This window comes from Perca fluviatilis, chromosome 13, assembly GCF_010015445.1.
Source record: "Perca fluviatilis chromosome 13, GENO_Pfluv_1.0, whole genome shotgun sequence".
Taxonomy (NCBI): domain Eukaryota; kingdom Metazoa; phylum Chordata; class Actinopteri; order Perciformes; family Percidae; genus Perca; species Perca fluviatilis.
In genome coordinates this window covers 20,284,408-20,302,544 of record NC_053124.1, presented here as the reverse complement: position 1 = coordinate 20,302,544, position 18,137 = coordinate 20,284,408, and the positions used below count along the sequence as shown (strand labels likewise).

The 18,137-nt window shown below is 41.4% G+C and overlaps 1 protein-coding gene across 4 annotated transcripts in view; it reads left to right on the top strand.

Moving 5' to 3' along the window:
• trps1 (trichorhinophalangeal syndrome I) overlaps nt 1–18,137 on the top strand; it is a 118,124-nt gene that overhangs the window by 68,215 nt on the left and 31,772 nt on the right. For all 4 annotated transcript variants that reach the window (XM_039820144.1, XM_039820145.1, XM_039820146.1 and 1 more), the window contains exon 9: nt 320–1,142. In XM_039820144.1, coding sequence (XP_039676078.1) covers nt 320–1,142 — 823 coding nt within the window. The remainder of the gene's footprint in view (nt 1–319; nt 1,143–18,137) is intronic.

Genomic DNA, 18,137 nt, shown 5'->3' with positions numbered 1-18,137 from the left:
TTGAATATCTGTCATATACAGCCCATTAAAAGCTGATAGACATGAATCCGTTTTACATTTTAAATCGATGGAAAGGTTTTTTGTCGTTAAATCTTAATTCTTTTGTAATTGGTGTTACTGTTCCGACTTCAGAGTGACCCACTGTCACATTGAAGATCACCTTAATGACAAAATCAAATTTTCAAGAGGTATTGTCCAGACATGGTTTGACAAACCTAAGAATACACTATGTGTATATTAAAGTGGTAATAATGTATGATTGAGCTGATTCAAAAGGAAGTTTTATTCATTCAAATTTATTATTTCTCTCTCTCTGCAGGCGTGTCCACGCGTGTTGCCGTTGTCGACGCTGTGACTTCACAGCTCCTGATTCGTCAGCCCTCCTCGACCATTTTAACTCGGCCCACTGTCATGACTCCTCTCCCTCATTAAGCTCACTGACAACGACCTCCTTACCCACCTCACTGACGCCTTCGTTAACACACTCAGCCAATGGCTGCTCAGCTCCCTCTACCTTAGCCATTAAAGAAGAAAGCAAGGGGGATCTTCGCCTCCTCTACTCCCTTGCACCGCCTGAGGGACTGTTGGCAGAAGGAGGCAGAGAAGAGGCAGGAGGGGTGGTAAAAAGTGAGGGAGGTGAGGAGAAAGAAAGAGAGCGGGAGAAAGGCTGGGTTCTTGGGGAGACAAGAGGACTAGGGGAAAGAGGAGGTGAGCAGGCCCACGGTTTGCTCTGGGTGCCCAAGGAGCGAATGGGACCAGAACGAGGAGTAGAAAGAGGAGCAGGAGGTGGAAGCCCCTCTCTTTTCTCCTCCCCACTCTCATTGTCGTTTGTTTCAGCCAATCATGAGGCCTTGCAGCAGAAAAGAGGCGTAGCTTCGCCTAGCATGGTTTACCTGGGAGACACCAAGTCATTTTTGGGAGACACCAAGTCGTTTTTGGGAGATACCAAGCTGTACAGCGTAGGAAGGCCAGGAGGAGCCTGTGCAGGTGGAGGCGGAGGGGAGAAACAGAGCCAGATGCCTCAGCAGTACACAGGAGGAGGAGGAGGAGGAGGAGGAGGAGGAGGAGGAGGAGGGAGTGGCGCTGGAGGAGGGCAGGAGAAAGGAGGAGCCGCTAAAGAGGAGTCGCAATCCCTTCTACGGGTAAGGTGGAACATGTGCACACCCTCTTATTTCTCTCATTCTTAATATCCTTCTGCTTTTTTCGCTCTCATCTTTGTCCTTTGTCTAATTTACACCCTGGTTTTAGCTTTTAGCTCTGGCTCTCTGGATGAAGGCCTTTGTAGCTCGATTTCTATAGCCAGCTTCTACCTGCTTAGAGCAGAGTTGTCAAAGTGCTTTCTTTTAATACACCTTCATCTTCATTTCCTTTGGATTACATGTGAAGATTAGACCTCATGCAAATAGCAGCTAATGAGATCTTATGCAGATTGACCTTGGCTAGTGAGTGTTCCCATGTGAGTGTTCATATCTCTGTGAGGTTTTGTCCATGTGCGTATGATTCCATGACATAATTTCCTTTTGCCATAAGTTGTGTTCATCTTTTTTTTTTAATTAGATGTTAACTCACAACAGTGAGAAATGTGGCTGCTGCTACAGCAACAGGGAGGCAAACTGACAGTTCCCATGGTTACCACCTGTCAGTCAGTTCCCTCATCCTACTTTGCAGCCCACAATGCTTTTCACTTCACAGTGATGTCATGGACTGGTAGGAACAGACTGTGGTTTGCCTGCGCCGCAGAGCTTATTGGCTATGATGACATTAGATCAGAATAGACTGAACTGTGTGTGTGTGTGTGTGTGTGTGTGTGTGTGTGTGTGTGTGTGTGTGTGTGTGTGTGTGTGTGTGTGTGTGTGTGTGTGTGTGTGTGTGTGTGTGTGTGTGTTGGCGTGTGGTGTTGGCAGTAACTTGGCAGACTGGGCTGGGTGGGGCAGCAAGAGGTTAACTCATTATCGTGGGTGGGGCTGTGTGTGTCTAAGAGAGAGTGAGAGAGAGTGAGACAGAGAGAAAGAGAGACTGCATGCGTGTGAGAGAAAGGGAGGAAAATTGAGATGAAGATAGGGAGAGTCAGATGGAAATAAAAGGGTGTAGCAAAAAAAAGTTAACCCCTTAACATACAGCTTTCCCCTTTGTTCCCCTGTAACAAACAAGTTATACCATGTCCATTAGCGAGCTTTGTTGGCGTTTGTATTCATTGTGGACTGCCAGGCTAGCTGTTTCTACTTGCTTCCAGTCTTTATGAAAGGCTAATCTAACAATGTGCTGACTCTAGCTCTGTACTTAACACACAGACATTAGAATGACTTTGATCTTCTCGTCTAACTCCGGGAAAGTAAGCAAAGAGACATATTTCACTGTATCCTTTTCAGTCTGTACGAGCTTGTTCCAAACTCTTCATTGAAGCTATATGACGTTTACCCTGAAGAAAATAGTCTAACTCAAATTGGCTGCAACATTCAATAAAATGGAAACTTTTACAGTTCCCTGAAATTCAGATGGGAATGTTTGCTATCTTTGAAAGCTTTGGGATCTTCACTAAAGATTTATAATTTGGATGCACATCATGAGATTGTAATCAGTGGGTCAGTAATTTCCAAGTCCGCTAGGGTCGACTACACATGTGAAGATATCCTACGATATCTACCCTACGAAGACACCTAGTGTAGTATAAAACCACATCCGCTGTCCATTACTTTTTTTGGAGTATTTCAGACCCTTCAGGACTTATTGCGTTCAGTGGGTGAGAAAAAGAAAAGAAGCCTTGTGAGTGTGTGAAGGTGAGAAGAAGATAGAGGTAGAGAAGGGACAATTTAACAATTTATTAGAGGAGAAGCTGATCATGACTTTAATAGCTTCATAATAAATGGCCTTTGCTACTATCTTTCTCCCTCTCCCTCATCTCACTACATATATATTTATTCTCCGTTTCCATGGCATGCACTGACAAGTCTAACATGTGAATATACCACACACACCCAAGGCTGAGGTTGACTCATCAGTGGGCAGGGTAAGGGAGGGGCACTGATGCAAAGGATCATCTGAAATAGCTTACACACACACACATATTGACACTTAAGGGCGACACACACAGCCGTTTAGTTCAATTTAAATGCAGCCTTTGACGCAAGAGGGCAGAGTGTGAATTATAAAAGGTGAATCTGCCCAAAATACAAATTGACTCTTTGTAAATGGCAATTGAAAAGTAGCAAGGGAGAATGACGAAGGAAGTGCTAAATAAAGAGCAATGATGGAAGGATGCAGGGAGTAGGTAGGCGGGGAGAAAGCAAATGATTAAAAAGAGACAAAAACAGAAATAAACGGCCAAAGTCATATTTCATCTTAACACTGTTTTGTGTGTGTGTGTGTGTGTGTGTGTGTGTGTGTGTGTGTGTGTTTTATTTATATGCCTGCGTGTGCACTTCTGTCTCCCGCATCCTCACTTGTTCTATTCTCCCCTGCATCGATCTGTCTCTCCCATTTTTATTTTCATTCTTTTTCTTTCATTTCCCTTCTTTTCTTCAAAGGACAACTCACCTGATACACAGAGATCGATACACACACACACACACACACACACACACACACACACACACACACACACACACACACACACACACACACACACACACACACACACACACACACACAGTATCTAAGTTCTTAGTATTCTGGTATGGGAGGCTTTTTGCTTTGTATTGAGGAGAGAATATTTTCTTTTGAAAGGCCTGATCTATAATTGCTGCACACTGTTACCTTGTTAAGACATTGCCCCACTATGGGCTTTGTTTTCATAGTGATTTATTACATTAAAGTCAGTCTGTTGTCTGAAATTTTATTTTCTGATATTTTGACTGACTGTATGAGGCAAGGAGGGAAAGCGTATGAGGTTTAGAGATTCAATTAAAGTAAAAGCTTGGTTAACGTTTTAGTTTATAAATGGAATGATACAGACTTTGAGTAATGGTGGTTTTTCGAGTTAAGTTGGGCTGAGAAAGGTCCACCTCTGAGCCAAACATGTAAACATATGTGAATCGACCAAAAACTTAGATCATCTAATAAATTCCAGATTGGGTTTTCAAAGGGAATTCCACCTCAAGGACAGCAGAGGAGAGTAGATAAATGGACACACGAAGGGAGAGGAAGGAATTGTGGATGTGACCTTACAAACACAGTATAATTGTGTTCATCTTATGTGGTCATAATGCAATGCTGAAATGTGAACCTTTGGGGTTTTAAAAGTCCCATGACATTCAATTCCATTTGAGTGGAGAGACAGACCGAGATAATAGAGAGACGAATTGAGAGAGAGATAAACGGGAATGTGTGCTCTCAGCAGATCAGAGAAGAGTTTCATTAAAGTTTCTCTCGTTTACATTTCTGCCCGACGGAGCTAATTATGTTTAAAAGACACACAACACACACAGATACACACAGCTGTATTTCCATAAAGTTCTCATTACTTTTGCGTTCTATTTCCCTTCTTCCCTCTTTCCTTGCATAAATTCATGCATGTCAGTGTACATGTGCATCTACGCGGCTTTGTGTGCTTTCCACTGCTTGTGTACTTAATTATGTGCAATGTGTCTGCATATGCATTCTCTCGGAGTGTATTTTTGTGAGTGATTGTTTTTGTGATTTTGTGAGTGTGTGTGTGTGTGTGTTCGTGTGTGTCTGTTTTGTAAGGAAATTAAAGCATGAATTGAACTTATTTTCTGTGCTGATAATTTAACATCACTTTATATCCGCTACAGGAAATTATGGAGCTTATGCTCAAGTCAGAGTGTTTGTGTGTGTGTGTGTGTGTGTGTGTGTGTGTGTGTGTGTGTGTGTGTGTGTGTGTGTGTGTGTTCCTGTTAAGTGAACTGCTATGTTATCTGAATAATTTCTTTCTATTTCCTGGAGCTTTTTGCCATTATTCTTTTGCAGTCCCACTATAAAATCAAAAGATCAATCACTTCAAATTGCCTTTAATGTATAATGTTTTATACAGTTTCTTTTGTCGGCCTAATATATAGACCTTTATTACTTTTTTGTGAAAGTGAAAGGCCCCTTTAGTTAAGTGCTTTAAAATAGAATATAGTGATAAAACTAATAAATAAAAAGAATTGTTTCAAAGCCTGGAAAAGTTGATTGTTTTAACTGTAAAATATCCCACACCTTACAGATTTCGGTGTTATAAGTGTTTGTTTATGTGTTGATATTAAACTGAACTGAAACTTTTCAGACCATTTCATAATTCAGTATACAATACATGCTATTTATTCATCATTGAGAGTTCTTTTGGCCTTGGTTGCTTTATTTCTTAATTTGCTGATGTGGAAGATTTAGCTTAGACAGACTTGACAATGCAGGCAAGGTGTATGCCACTGACTGACGGCTATTGACTGCTCCAGCAGCCATTAAACATCAATACAGCCGTATGGTTGTGGGCAGTCTGAGCTCAAAGGAGCATATTCTGCAGACATCCTCATAAAGAGCTCATAGATGAGGATGCTCTGCTAAAGCCGGTTAGCGCCCTATATACAGTCCCTTATGGAAAATGTGAAAAGTGCTATCTTTATTCTTTCTAGTTGCTGAAGTGCAGTTTGTGTGTGCGCGCATGTGTGTTTGAAAAGGGGAAGAAATACTGATATTCACCACACTGCTCTTCCTCTCTCTCTCTCTTTCTACACCCATACACACACTCAGACAGAGTTGTCTGTTCTAGGCTGTTCAGTTTGTTTTTTGTAGCAGTCACATTTCCCATCAGGACACAGACTCAAATAAACACAGCCATGCTGGAAAAAAGTGTGTGTGTGGTAGTGTGTGTGTGTGGTAATGTGCCTAGTGTATAAAGTCCAGGCTGTGTTTAGTGTAACAGAAACATAATCAGACAACCTGTTGGCTGTAATTTTGACCTGCGTGTGTCTGTCTGTGTAAATACTGGGGGATAGGCTTGTGAGTGTTATGTGTGTATCTGCTTGATAGGTGTGTGTGTGTGTGTGTGTGTGTGTGTGTGTGTGTGTGTGTGTGTGTGTGTGTGTGTGTGTGTGTGTGTGTGTGTGTGTGTGTGTGTGTGTGTGTGTGTGTGTGTGTGTGTGTGTGTGTGTCACAGTAATGATGACCCGTGTGTGGCTTTACACTGTATGACAGTCCACAGCAGTCTCATTGTCTGCTAGGAATATTACATTTGGCTTGAAAAAACAAATTACACCATTTAAACCACATTTAAACCCATTTTGGCTATTCCACACATGCCACGCTTACCCACACATATTACAGATGACAACATACATAGTAGGACGGTGACAGCTTGGCATTTTTGGGCTCATAATAATCAAGAATTAGCGTATTTGCTTGACTATATCTTGGCTCATGTTTGGATCTTAATTCTCCTTTCAAGTGTGCTTTGAATTGTCTCATTGACTGATTCCGACTCGGGTTTGAAAAAGCATAAAAAGTCAAGCGTTCCTTCTCAACCTTCTTGGGAAACATGAATTCTTACCGCATCATACCACTTCCGAAAGTGTAAAGTTAGTCATCAATCATAGAAAAGTACACTAAATTGACTTTAAAATCCCAGGACTTGGTAGTGTGGTTTTTCTTTGGGTTATTTTTTGGCAGCAGGGTGGTGTAGTGATTAGTCATATGTCCCTCATCTAAAAGCTCAGGCTCAATCCCCTATGCCTAACATATCTTCCCAGCTGAAGTGTCCTTGAGCAAGACATTGAACCATTATTTTGCCCCAGGGCGGCCACTGGGTAGCTGACCCTGCAGCCTGACCTTCCTGTGGAGAGGACCCACAAGGACAAGGAGTTCCTCCTTCTGGGATCAGTGGAGTATTAAAAGAGACATTCCTGTGATTGTCTAAACTTTACTGGCACTGAAATGAATTGTCCCATTAATGACAATCCGCACCAATCTGGCGCCAAAGTAGGAAAAGCTATTTAGAGTATTCAGATAGTTTTTGCACCAGTCCCTTGATCATACAAGAATCTGGATCTGAAAGGCATTTACACAAAAATGCAGTAGTTTATATCTCATGTCATGTAATACGATTTGATTAGTTTGACTTGAGCCTAACATGCGGTGTATTCAGATGTCTTCTCTTTCCAATTAGTTATTTCATTGGTTCAGACACATGTTGCTTACACACACAGCCTTTTCATTGGTTCAGTTGGGCATCCATGACACAGATGTTCCACTCTCTCCGCCAGTGAACTAACCAGGTGTTTTTCATCATGTCGACATGGCAACGGTAAAATACAGTGGTTATTTTAGCTCCTAGCTGTAATTTAGACGTTTACATCAATTACTTTTACAATCAACTTACACACACACACTACTGGAAGTCTGTGTGTGCATGTGTGTGTTCTTTTTATATTTCTCAGTGTTTTTCTGCCATGGCTTGCACACCCAGTCCCTCAGTGCTTCTCTCTCTCTCTCTCTCTCTCTCTCTCTCTCTCTCTCTCTCTCTCTCTCTCTTGTGTAATTTGGGAGCAATTCACTACAGGCTGTGTGTGTGTGTGTGTGTGTGTGTGTGTGTGTGTGTGTGTGTGTGTGTGTGTGTGTGTGTGTGTGTGTGTGTGTGTGTGTGTGCGTGCGTGCATGGATGTGCATACAGTATGTGTGTGCATGCAGATGTGCATATGCTTGTGTGTTCACACATGGAACCAATATTGAGGCCAGATGATAATTTTGCTACAACAAGACCTCTACACGCAACGCTAGCCAGCTACACACACACACACACACACACACACACACACACACACACACACACACTCAAATGCATTGGGGTACACCATTCTGGCAGCACTTGTGTAATTAGGAAGCTGATTGGTTAGATTAAATGTCCATCTGACCCCTGACCAATAGTTAATTTGAAAACCCTGCTTGCTTTCCCCTTTCTTCTGTCTCCTGACTCTCCTTTCCTTCCCTCATCTCTTCTTTTAATCTGAAGTTCTTTCACACAATCAGACCTTTTTCTTTAGTGAATGATGTAATTTGACAAACAAGAGAAAAGAGGCTGGAGAAAATGAATAGTTAATATAAAACTGCTTCCAGTAAATTACTTAAATTAGATTGATAAATGACTACAAATTACTTTATTTTAGTTTGTATCCATCATTGTCTCTAGGCAATATTATGTAAAAAATCTCCTGCTTAGCAGAAACACCTAATGAAGAACAATGTACGTCTGTTAAACATATCAGTTGAAAAAGTTTCTTGTCTGAATGTTTTTCTTTTTCTTATTTCATTCCATTCTCCTTTCTTTTTTTGTCCTTTTTTAAGTCTCTTCTGTACATTACACAATGTCACTGATAAGCGTAGTTTAGGAGAAACAACTTTTGAACTTGCATTCCAGTAGAAGGATGCGTCTCGTAGCATTAAGGTGGGCGGGGAGTGCTAATACACGAATTGTGTGTGATGTGAATTGTGTCACAGCATACAAGCAAAAGAAAAACAAGTGCAGATCGCCTGCCAAATCACAACGGCAAAACAATGAATGATAAGAACAGTAAATCCAATCTGCGTTCCCATCTGCATTTTATTTGCTGTCAGTTGCCATGCCAATCATCTCTCCTCTGACACATGACACATCTCGCATCTTAAGTGTGTCTTTGCAAGTTTGAGTAGGAAAATTGGGAATCCTCATCACAGCAGCACACCTTCTTCCCTGCAATGAGAAAGTAGATTTAGTAAAGAAGCTAAAGGTGCAGTACCAATGTTCAGATCAATATCACATAAGCACACAAGCACCCACCCACACTCACTCTCCAATATGTACAATATATGCACACACAAAGACAGACTCGAAAAGTTATTTTGACACTTTAATCCACTCTTTGTGTGTGTGTGTGTGTGTGTGTGTGTGTGTGTGTGTGTGTGTGTGTGTGTGTGTGTGTGTGTGTGTGTGTGTGTGTGTGTGTGTGTGTGTGTGTGTGTGAGAAAGCTAGAGACAAAGAGAAAGACATTGAGAAAGTGTGTATGTGTGTGTGTTTGTGCGAGCAATGCCATGGCAACCTTGGCGGTCCAAGGCCCTCTTGGCAAGGTAGCAAGATGGCCCTGGGCACATGCGCGCGCAGCAGACTGTGCCATCCCAGCAGTGTGCATGCGTGCATTTGTGCATGTGTGAGAGGAATGTAAAGTGTAGAGTTTAACTTTTAACTTCTCTCAGTGGAAACACCGCACATCCACCCTCAAACTTATAATACACACATTCACAGTGCCATGCATGCATACTTGATATGGGGTGAATGCTTGAGAAGGATAAATCAGTTTTCTCTCTTTTATTCTGTCCGTCTCTCCCTTAACTCCTCCTTTTCTCTTTTTGTCTGTCTCCCCCCTCTGTCTTCTGTGAGCTCTTCACTCATTAGGAATTCTTCACTAGTGTGTGCACGTGTGTGTGTCTCTGTCGATGTGTTTATGAATTCTGCTCCACTTGCATGATGCATCTTGTATACTCGATTTCCCTTAAGACCATTTCTCTTTCTCTCTCTCTCTCTCTCTCTGTATCTCTCTCTCTCTCTCTCTCTTTATATATTTGGATGTACAACACAACAGGACCATACACAACTTACTTAGCACAGCTTCAACTGTTCAAGACTTGTATGCTTCCATAGTATATATCAACATGTATTGTGTTTCCGTCGTCCTGTGTAGCTCAGTGGAGAGAGCCAAAGCTAAAGACAGTGTTGTCCGGTTGTTAAAGCTGCTGTAGGTAAGATTGTGAAGATCCAGGACTTTGCCAACAAATTTGAACATCGACAACTTCTCAGTCCCTCCCCCCTTTCTGCTGAAGTCCAAACCATCTCCTAAGCCCCTCCCACACAAGGGAGTTTGACAGAACTGCATGTCAGACAACATTTTCAATAACTAAAACACTAACACAATGTTAACTTTACTCACCAACATAACTCACCAACAGTAAAACGATGCTAACTAGCAGGCTACCGTTAGCCATTTCAGCATCATATCAGACCGACCACTGTGCAAACGTTACTATTATCCTCACCAACGTAGCTTTGTGGACTTTTGACTACTAATAACCAAGTGAAAGATAAATCATTCATCAAAATTATGTTAGCTGTCAAGAAGAAATTTGGCTACATCTGCATCGTTCTTCAGATCTTTAAAATCCCGGAGCTCACGCCACCTCTGAAAAGCCACTTCACCACCAGAGTTTTGGGAAACTTTTCTGCGGCGCGTGCGCGGGGGAGGGGGGTACGCTATATATGCGTGAGCGTGCCTGAGCAGTGATTGACAGGCAGATAGACCCCCCTTTGGCCCTGATTGGAGAAAATCAACCGGGAGCGGTGGAATTTTACAGGCTGTAGGTGGTGCCAGAGGAGCTGGATTTTTTTTTATATTACATAATTCATGTAGTACTACTGGATCATAGGGTCAGTTTCAGCAAATATGACAGAAAGTTACTTTTATAAGACTTACCTACTGCATCTTTAAGGGTGTCACGATTTCGATTTGAATTTGAAATCGACCGAAACAAAGTCACAATCTTGAACTTTGAATTGAAAAATTGAATCATCGATGCTGCCATGCCCCCACGTCATGTCCGGTCAGCTTGCCACGCGGAAAACAACACACACAAGTTGAAGTGCTGCGAATCAACCTCCTCTAAGTTAGCTACAGCCAGTCAAAAGATAGTTCCCCGAGAAGCCATTTTCTAATCATATACAAACTGGGAACTATATTCTCAGAAGGCGAAGCACTGCTACTTGGGTGGAGTGATTTGCTCGCAGCACCTGAGAAGCCCCGTAGTGAGGAGCAGAGAGTAACAACGGTGCTTTTCAGTTGTTGCGCTAATCACTCCGCCCAAGTAGCAGTGCTTCGCCTTTCTGAGAATATAGTTCCCAGTATGTATATGGTTATAAGATGGCTGTGTCTGATGTGACCTTGTTATTTGTACACGCTCTGACTATACAAATCACAACATGTAAATAGGAAAATGTTGGCGTTATTTTGTCACTTATTGGGAGCAGTAGGCTAGTTGGAACCGGTTACCTCCAGGATCTGTGCTAAACTAGGCTAGCGGTGGGTGCGTCAGACAGAGTTACAACACGCACAGAGATGAGAAGGGTATTTATGGACTTATCTAACTCTGGGGGATACGTGAATAAGCTGAAGTCCCAATAAGTCGGCGTGTTCCTTTAAGTCAAGTCATTTTAATTGATATAGCTCAATATCACAAATGACTCAAGAGGCTTTACAATTTGTAGAGCATACAAGACCCTTTGTCCTTGGTCCCTCTTTCGGAGGACATACTTGCCCTCCAGAAAAAACTTTAATGGGGAACCCTCTCCCTGGACGCGCAGACATGCAATAGATGGCATGTGTACAGAATAACAAACATAATAAAATTACATTTATAAAAACAAAACTGACGGCAGTGTTCACAATTCTATGGAAACTGTGACCGATGTGCTGAAACCTTTTGGAGAATTGGTGGCGCTGATGGAACAAAAATAACGGACACAAAACCTAACAAGCCTTCTTTAAATTACACAGCCCTCTAATCATTATCATCATTAAGTAACCCACTTAAACCAACGGTCAGTGTCATGCATTAACCATTAACCAAGGTGAGAAAACACTCAACATATACACTGATTCACAGATACATTTTACTTTATTTACAGTCTGACAGCAGAAACACCAAATAAACATAATCAACCTGTAATGCACTATGAAATCCCCCCCGTTGATTCGTTGTTGCCATAGTACTGTGCAACAGTGTATGCAAAGAACATAAGATACAACATTTGCTCTTGTTCTAAAAATCCCCTTTTGACATAGGAGCTCTGATTATGTGACAGTTTTTTTTATACTTTTTAGGATTTTTTAATTTTCATGTTTTAATATTTGTTATGACACCGGCCTGTATGTTGGGCTATTAGAGGTTAAAAATCAAAAAGATTATTTTTGATCTGAAATTCAAGCTCACAGTGAATATAGACAGATAACCAACTAAAGTACAGTATGCAGTGATTAATCAAGAGTTTTCCCTATTGTCACACTGTACTCTCCAGTTTGTTAACATGTGTTTTTGGTGCATGTTCATAGTAGAGAGAAATTATTTTATTCAAAGAGAAAGACACAAGGTGAGAGTACTTTGTGCAGTTAAATATCAGTTTTAATAATTGTGTATTCTGTGTATGTTTTTTTGAACTGTGTCAGTGTGTGTGTGTGTGTGTGTACTGTTACTTGTACTGTTACTTGAAGTGCGTCATTGCTGCAGATGTTTGGCTTCTAATGTTGCCACACACACACATATATATATATACACACACACACACACACACACACACACACACACACACACACACACACACACACACACACACACACACATGCTCTGACACAAACATTCCCACAGTCAGGTCCCCTAGTCCCATCTATCCTGTTCCTTAATAGTCCAGGTGCAGCCAAACAATGGGTGTGTGCACGCATGCCCCTGTGGGTGTGTGTGTGTGTGTCACTCTTAGCTACTGCTGTGCTCACATGTCCTTGAGCATTTTTTTGCCAGTCGTCTTTATGATTTTGCTGCATAAACATCAAACTGGATATAACTTATAAAAGAAGATCTCACATAACACACACACACACACACACACACACACACACACACATACTCACATAGCCTCACGTGTCCATTTGCACCAGATCATCGCGATACTATGTTATCTCTTCTCTCAGAAATGTTGGAACCACCTTCTGTTATTAAAGCCAACTTTGATAGGATCCACTTTCTGTCCTACATTTCTTCCTGTATTATTTTGGGTTCACGTCACTAAGATAACAAAACCCATTTTAGAGAGAAAATCCTCTCTGAAAGTGGATCCATGTTATTCCTTTGATCTAACACATCTCACTGATTAGGAACATCTCTCTCTCTCTCTCTCTCTCTCTCTCTCTCTCTCTCTCAAAGCCACAGACCTGAGAGTCACAGCTTTAATGTGTTATGCTACCAAGAGACTTGAGAGCTACCCCAAAAAAATAAATAGATAAAATAAATAAATAGGCAGACAGAAAAATAGTAGTGGAATTTCATTCATTCTGTGTTTGTAGGCACATTAGCGCCACCAACTGTCGATCAGTGAAATGTTGCTGGATAAATAGCAGGATGTGATCGAGCACGATACAAACAAAACTGGGACCAACTCATGAAAACACCGCTCCATAGCGCTACTAGTGGTCAAAAACTCCATATGGTACATTTAATCACTTATTGCACTTACAGTATGGTTCAACGTTCGACTCTGAAATAAACCTCAAACATGTCAAAGCTACATAGTACACAGTTTGACTTAGTGAGTTGTTGTCTTTTTTTTGTATACAGTTAAAAGTTACACACACAACCGCATATATATGAATACGTATGACACACCTTGCAAACAGATGAACATATGTGAAAGATCACTTTAAAGCCCCCTATTTGCAGATCAACCAGGAAACAAGTGTTGCATTACTTCAAGACCACCAAGAGAGAGAGAGAGCGAGAGAGAGAGAGAGAGAGAGAGAGAATAGAAAGCAGCAAAGAGACAAGAGTAAGAGACAGCAAGAGCACAGAGACGACAAAGACAGGAAGATAAGAGACAAGACGCAGGGTACACTGAAAGAGAAAGGGGAGCAGCTGCCAAGCTCTGAGTGGGGTTAAGCATCACCACAAGTACAACCTAATAAGGTCTGAAAGTGTGTGTGCACACACACACGCATATACACAGACTTGGCCAGTGTTCAAAATCTGTGTTTCTGCAGTAAGCAACAGTAAGCCGTAACTCACATCTGCCTCCAGAGCCTCCAAAGCTGAATACTTTTTTCTTCTTCTTTTTTCCACTTTTAACATTACCATAAGTATTTATTCTTGAACAAAAGCAGTTTACACAACCAACTACTACTAGTAGGAGCCTATTCTATTCTGTGTCTGTAGAAATGTGTGACCTGCAACATCTGAGAGAGTGAAAATGAATGTGACTCCATGTAGATTGTACTCAAAGTCACACATTGATGGTCACAGGATGTGTTGCAACATCAGCAGGTATCCTGTCTGCTGTGCGCTGTGCTGTGTTAGCCTGCCATCAACCAAGCTGTACACCAGTGTTGTAGTCGAGACCACCTAAACCGAGACCAAGTCATCACCAAGACCAGAGTTTATCGAGACCGAGACTTTGAGGGTTTGAGACCTAGTCAAGACCAGATTTGTGTTAGACAGCCAGAGCTGCTTCTCCTGTCTCCCGCATTCACTTTCTTGGGAGTGAGTGTAAAGTGGGCAGGGAGGGGGGTTACGGTAACAATAGGCCTAAATCAGACAACGCACATGCAATTTAGCGAAAATCCCTGCAGTTGTGGTCTTGACCGGTCTTGAAATAAAATCTTGAGTCTTCTTTATCCGAGGCCGAGTAAAAATGCGGTCGATTCCGAGACGAGACCTTCAAAAATTGAGACCAAGACCGGTCTTGAGTACTACAACGCTGCTGTACACTAGAGCTGGAGATTGCTCTCTCTCTGCCTCTCATGTGTGTAGTCTGTTGTCTTTATTTAGTAGTTTCTCTAGCCTGTGTACTGTAAATCTATAGATTTCTTTTCCCCTGTTTCTGAATTTCTAAGTTTCCAGTCGGCAGTGTATCATATAGTGTGTGCAGTTCTAGGACATATAACTATGACTTGTGACGGATTGTTATTAAATGTGAGAGTGTCAGATCACATGTCCTCCAATATATGGTGGATATATGGTAGCCATTAGTTAAGTTAGTCCATTGAAACAACTTAGGAATCAGACTAAATGAAGCACAAATGTCTCTTGTTTGTGGTGATTTAGTGCATGCATACAGTATGTACTCTACTATTTGTGAGAATGTTTTCTATAGTTTGTGTTTACCTTTTAAGGTCCCAGACAGGTGCAGGTTACAGCATGTCTGTCCACACTGAGACAAAGAAAAGTAAGATACGGGGCCATGCAGTATTAACAGCTTAGTGACAGAAAGTACAATTTGTGCGTATTCTTTATCTTCATCATCTACTGAGATACATGAACTGCCAAAGAACTGGAGACTTGAGGGAGAAGAATGTGCATCTCTGCTACGGAGTTCTCCAAATCCCCTATTCAGTACTTCCAATCTATTTAAACACTGTTAAGCCCCAGCAGCATTTTACACCTGTTACACTTGAAACCCGTTCGGAACCTGCTCCATAATCAGGTATAAATCACATTCTCTGGTTTGAGCAAAAAGTAGTGATCTAGCTTTGAGGCCACATGCAAGAAAAAAAAACTCGTAGTGATTCACTGTTATTAGGCACTTCCTAAATGCTTTCACCACCTTTGTGTTTGTCAGTTTTTTAGTTGGGTATCTCAATTTTCTTTCAAATTATCATACAGAGGGGTTACTGATTAGATGAAAAGGTTTTGGTGGTGATCCATACGTGTGTTTTCCACTATGAGATGATTAGTATTTTTAGCTGGACTAGTATGATGTGTTCATGAGCTGTGGAGAAGGTCTGCACACGAGACTTTCATGTTTACATGTTATTCTAGCATCCACATGCATCTGTCTTGTACAGACAACTCTTCAAGACAACTGTAAAACAAACATCAACACCACGGAGGCTGCAGCATTGCGAATTAGACAGCAACAATACTGTGGAAGGCCTAAACAAACTTTGCAAGCTAAGTAATAGGTGTTGAGTCTCTAGCAAGCACTAAGTGAGGAATGAATGTTGACATTGTTGTCTGCAACGCAGCCCTCCTAAGTAACCTAAGAAGCCAAGATGAAAGTCGTCAACTCCCACAGTATTCAAACATTAAAAATTAAATCACACACGCATGCACACACACACACACACACACACACGCATAAAACAATGTAGACAACTCCTGCTCGCTCTGTCCTTCTCCCCCTTTGAGGCAGGGAAAAAGCAAAGGAGCTTTGCAAAACAAAATGAATAATGGGAGGATGGAGAGATGAGGGATAACTTTGCCCCCCCCCCACCCCTCTCTCTGAGTGGTTATCACTTTCTCTCACTGAGTGCCTATTCTCTCTCTCCTTCTCTCTCTATCTCCCCTTCTCTGCTGAAGAGAGATTAAAAGCTGATAGGAGATTGCAAAGACATGTTGCACTCCTGTTCTTACACACACACACACACACACACACACACACACACACACACACACACACACACACACACACACAAATGCATATGGACGGTAACATTAGCTCTTGTATAGCTGGGAGCTCTTGATGTAAAACACATGTTCCTGCCTTGGCAGTGTGTGTCTGTGTGTCTACGGCTGTTTAAACCAACTTTAAACTTTATCGCTCCATCAGTTCAGAGACAAGAAACGATTCATTCAGAGAGAGAGCGAGAGTGAGCAAGTGGTGTCTGTCTGTCTGTCTGACTGTGTGTGTGTGTGTGTGTGTGTGTGTGTGTGTGTGTGTGTGTGTGAGAGAGAGAGAGACAGTGATTGACAGAATTTCTCCATTTCTCCCTTCAGTATTAATCAAACCTTTTGAATGTCAAACACGCTGATGTTCAGGCTATGGATTGTTCCAAAAATGCACACTGTCGTTCTGTTCCTTTTTAATGATACATGACATTGCCTCCTATGTGTAGTAAATGACGGAATTTTGAAATAGTGTCTCCATTACATAGGTTGTCCACTAGAGAGCACTGACAAGAATGTATCCAGTGTGCGTGTCCAGTATGTACCTTGTTCACTATAAAAAAGATCTGTTTAATGGTTCATTGTTCATGTCATGTTTTAATGTTAAAAAGTTAACGGTGGGCCGACATATAATTATCAGGTTTTTTAAACTCCCAAATATCAGTATATCTCCCAGTGAACATACATTTTTTTTTAACCCATCAGTAGACTGGTTTGCCTGATTTTTACAGTTCTTTAAATGCGATGGAAATGCAAAAAAGATTGCGCGAAGGAGACTTTGTTGAGTTTGTGGATTTAGCTCCTGTGGCTCCTCAGTATCTGGCTTGAAGCTGATTCATGTCACCTAAATTGTAATTGTGGAATAGGTCTGAAACAGAACAGCAGCCCAGACGCAATGTCTGCTTTTGGTCAACCAACAACATGGGTTTAGTCTCGCAGAAAAAATAAAATACACGACTTCAACATGTACACATATTTTACTCTGCTCTGTGTTGCATCAATCTTCAAATTATCCCATTCTGTTTCTAACAGCATTAAAAAAGGAAGAAATAACAGACATGGCTACTTGCTTAAAAGGTATAATCCATCAAAGAAGAATCAGCAAATAAAGATATAATACATTTTTAGCTTGTGTTTATGCGTGCCCTAAGTTTAGTTCTATTTTTATTCTTTTTGTGTCTCTGAAACACTGGATCAGAACTGTAGTCACATTTAAACTAAATTGCAGAGTGCTCTGAAGCTAAAGCAACGAAACATACGTCGATAACATTTTGTTAAACCGTTTGATAGGACGGTCAACCACGGTGAGTGAAATAACAGAAAACAAATAGATTTGCTTGATAAAGGTTTCTTCTTGCCGCCAGTCGTTCTAGCAGACTGAACTCATCTACATTTAGATTCACCGGCCAATGTGTGTGGTCATCCGTGCCTTTGATTTAGAGCGTGTATTAGTGTGGGTGTGTGTGTGAGCTTTATTGACCAGCAGATGAAGACCGTGTGTGATGAGAAGCAGGCGACCAGATGGACTTATGGGAAATAAAAACCTTTTATTTATTTATACTCTTTGATTAAATGGCATTTGTTTCTGTCTCTTGGTGTGTATGTGTCCATGCGTGGTGATGTGTGTGTGTGTGTGTGTGTGCCTTGTATTTAATGACAAATAGAATAGAGGGATCAGAGCAATCAGGTTTGAATGATTACTATGGGAACGAGGGAGAGAGACTGATAGGGAGGGAGAGAAAGGGAAGGAAAAGAGACAAAGTTAGATTACGAAACCAACTCATTCTTACACAACAGAAAGTATTGCTACTGTTTGTTGATCTCTTTCTCTCTTTTGTATTCTCTCCTTTTGTCTGTGATCCATCAGTCACTCTATTTATTAATCTCCATGAGATAGATACCAGTATTTCCTCATATCTTTTTACTTTCCTTGCCTCTTTCTGCCCCCTCCCCCTGTTCCTCCTCTCCTTCTCTTGTT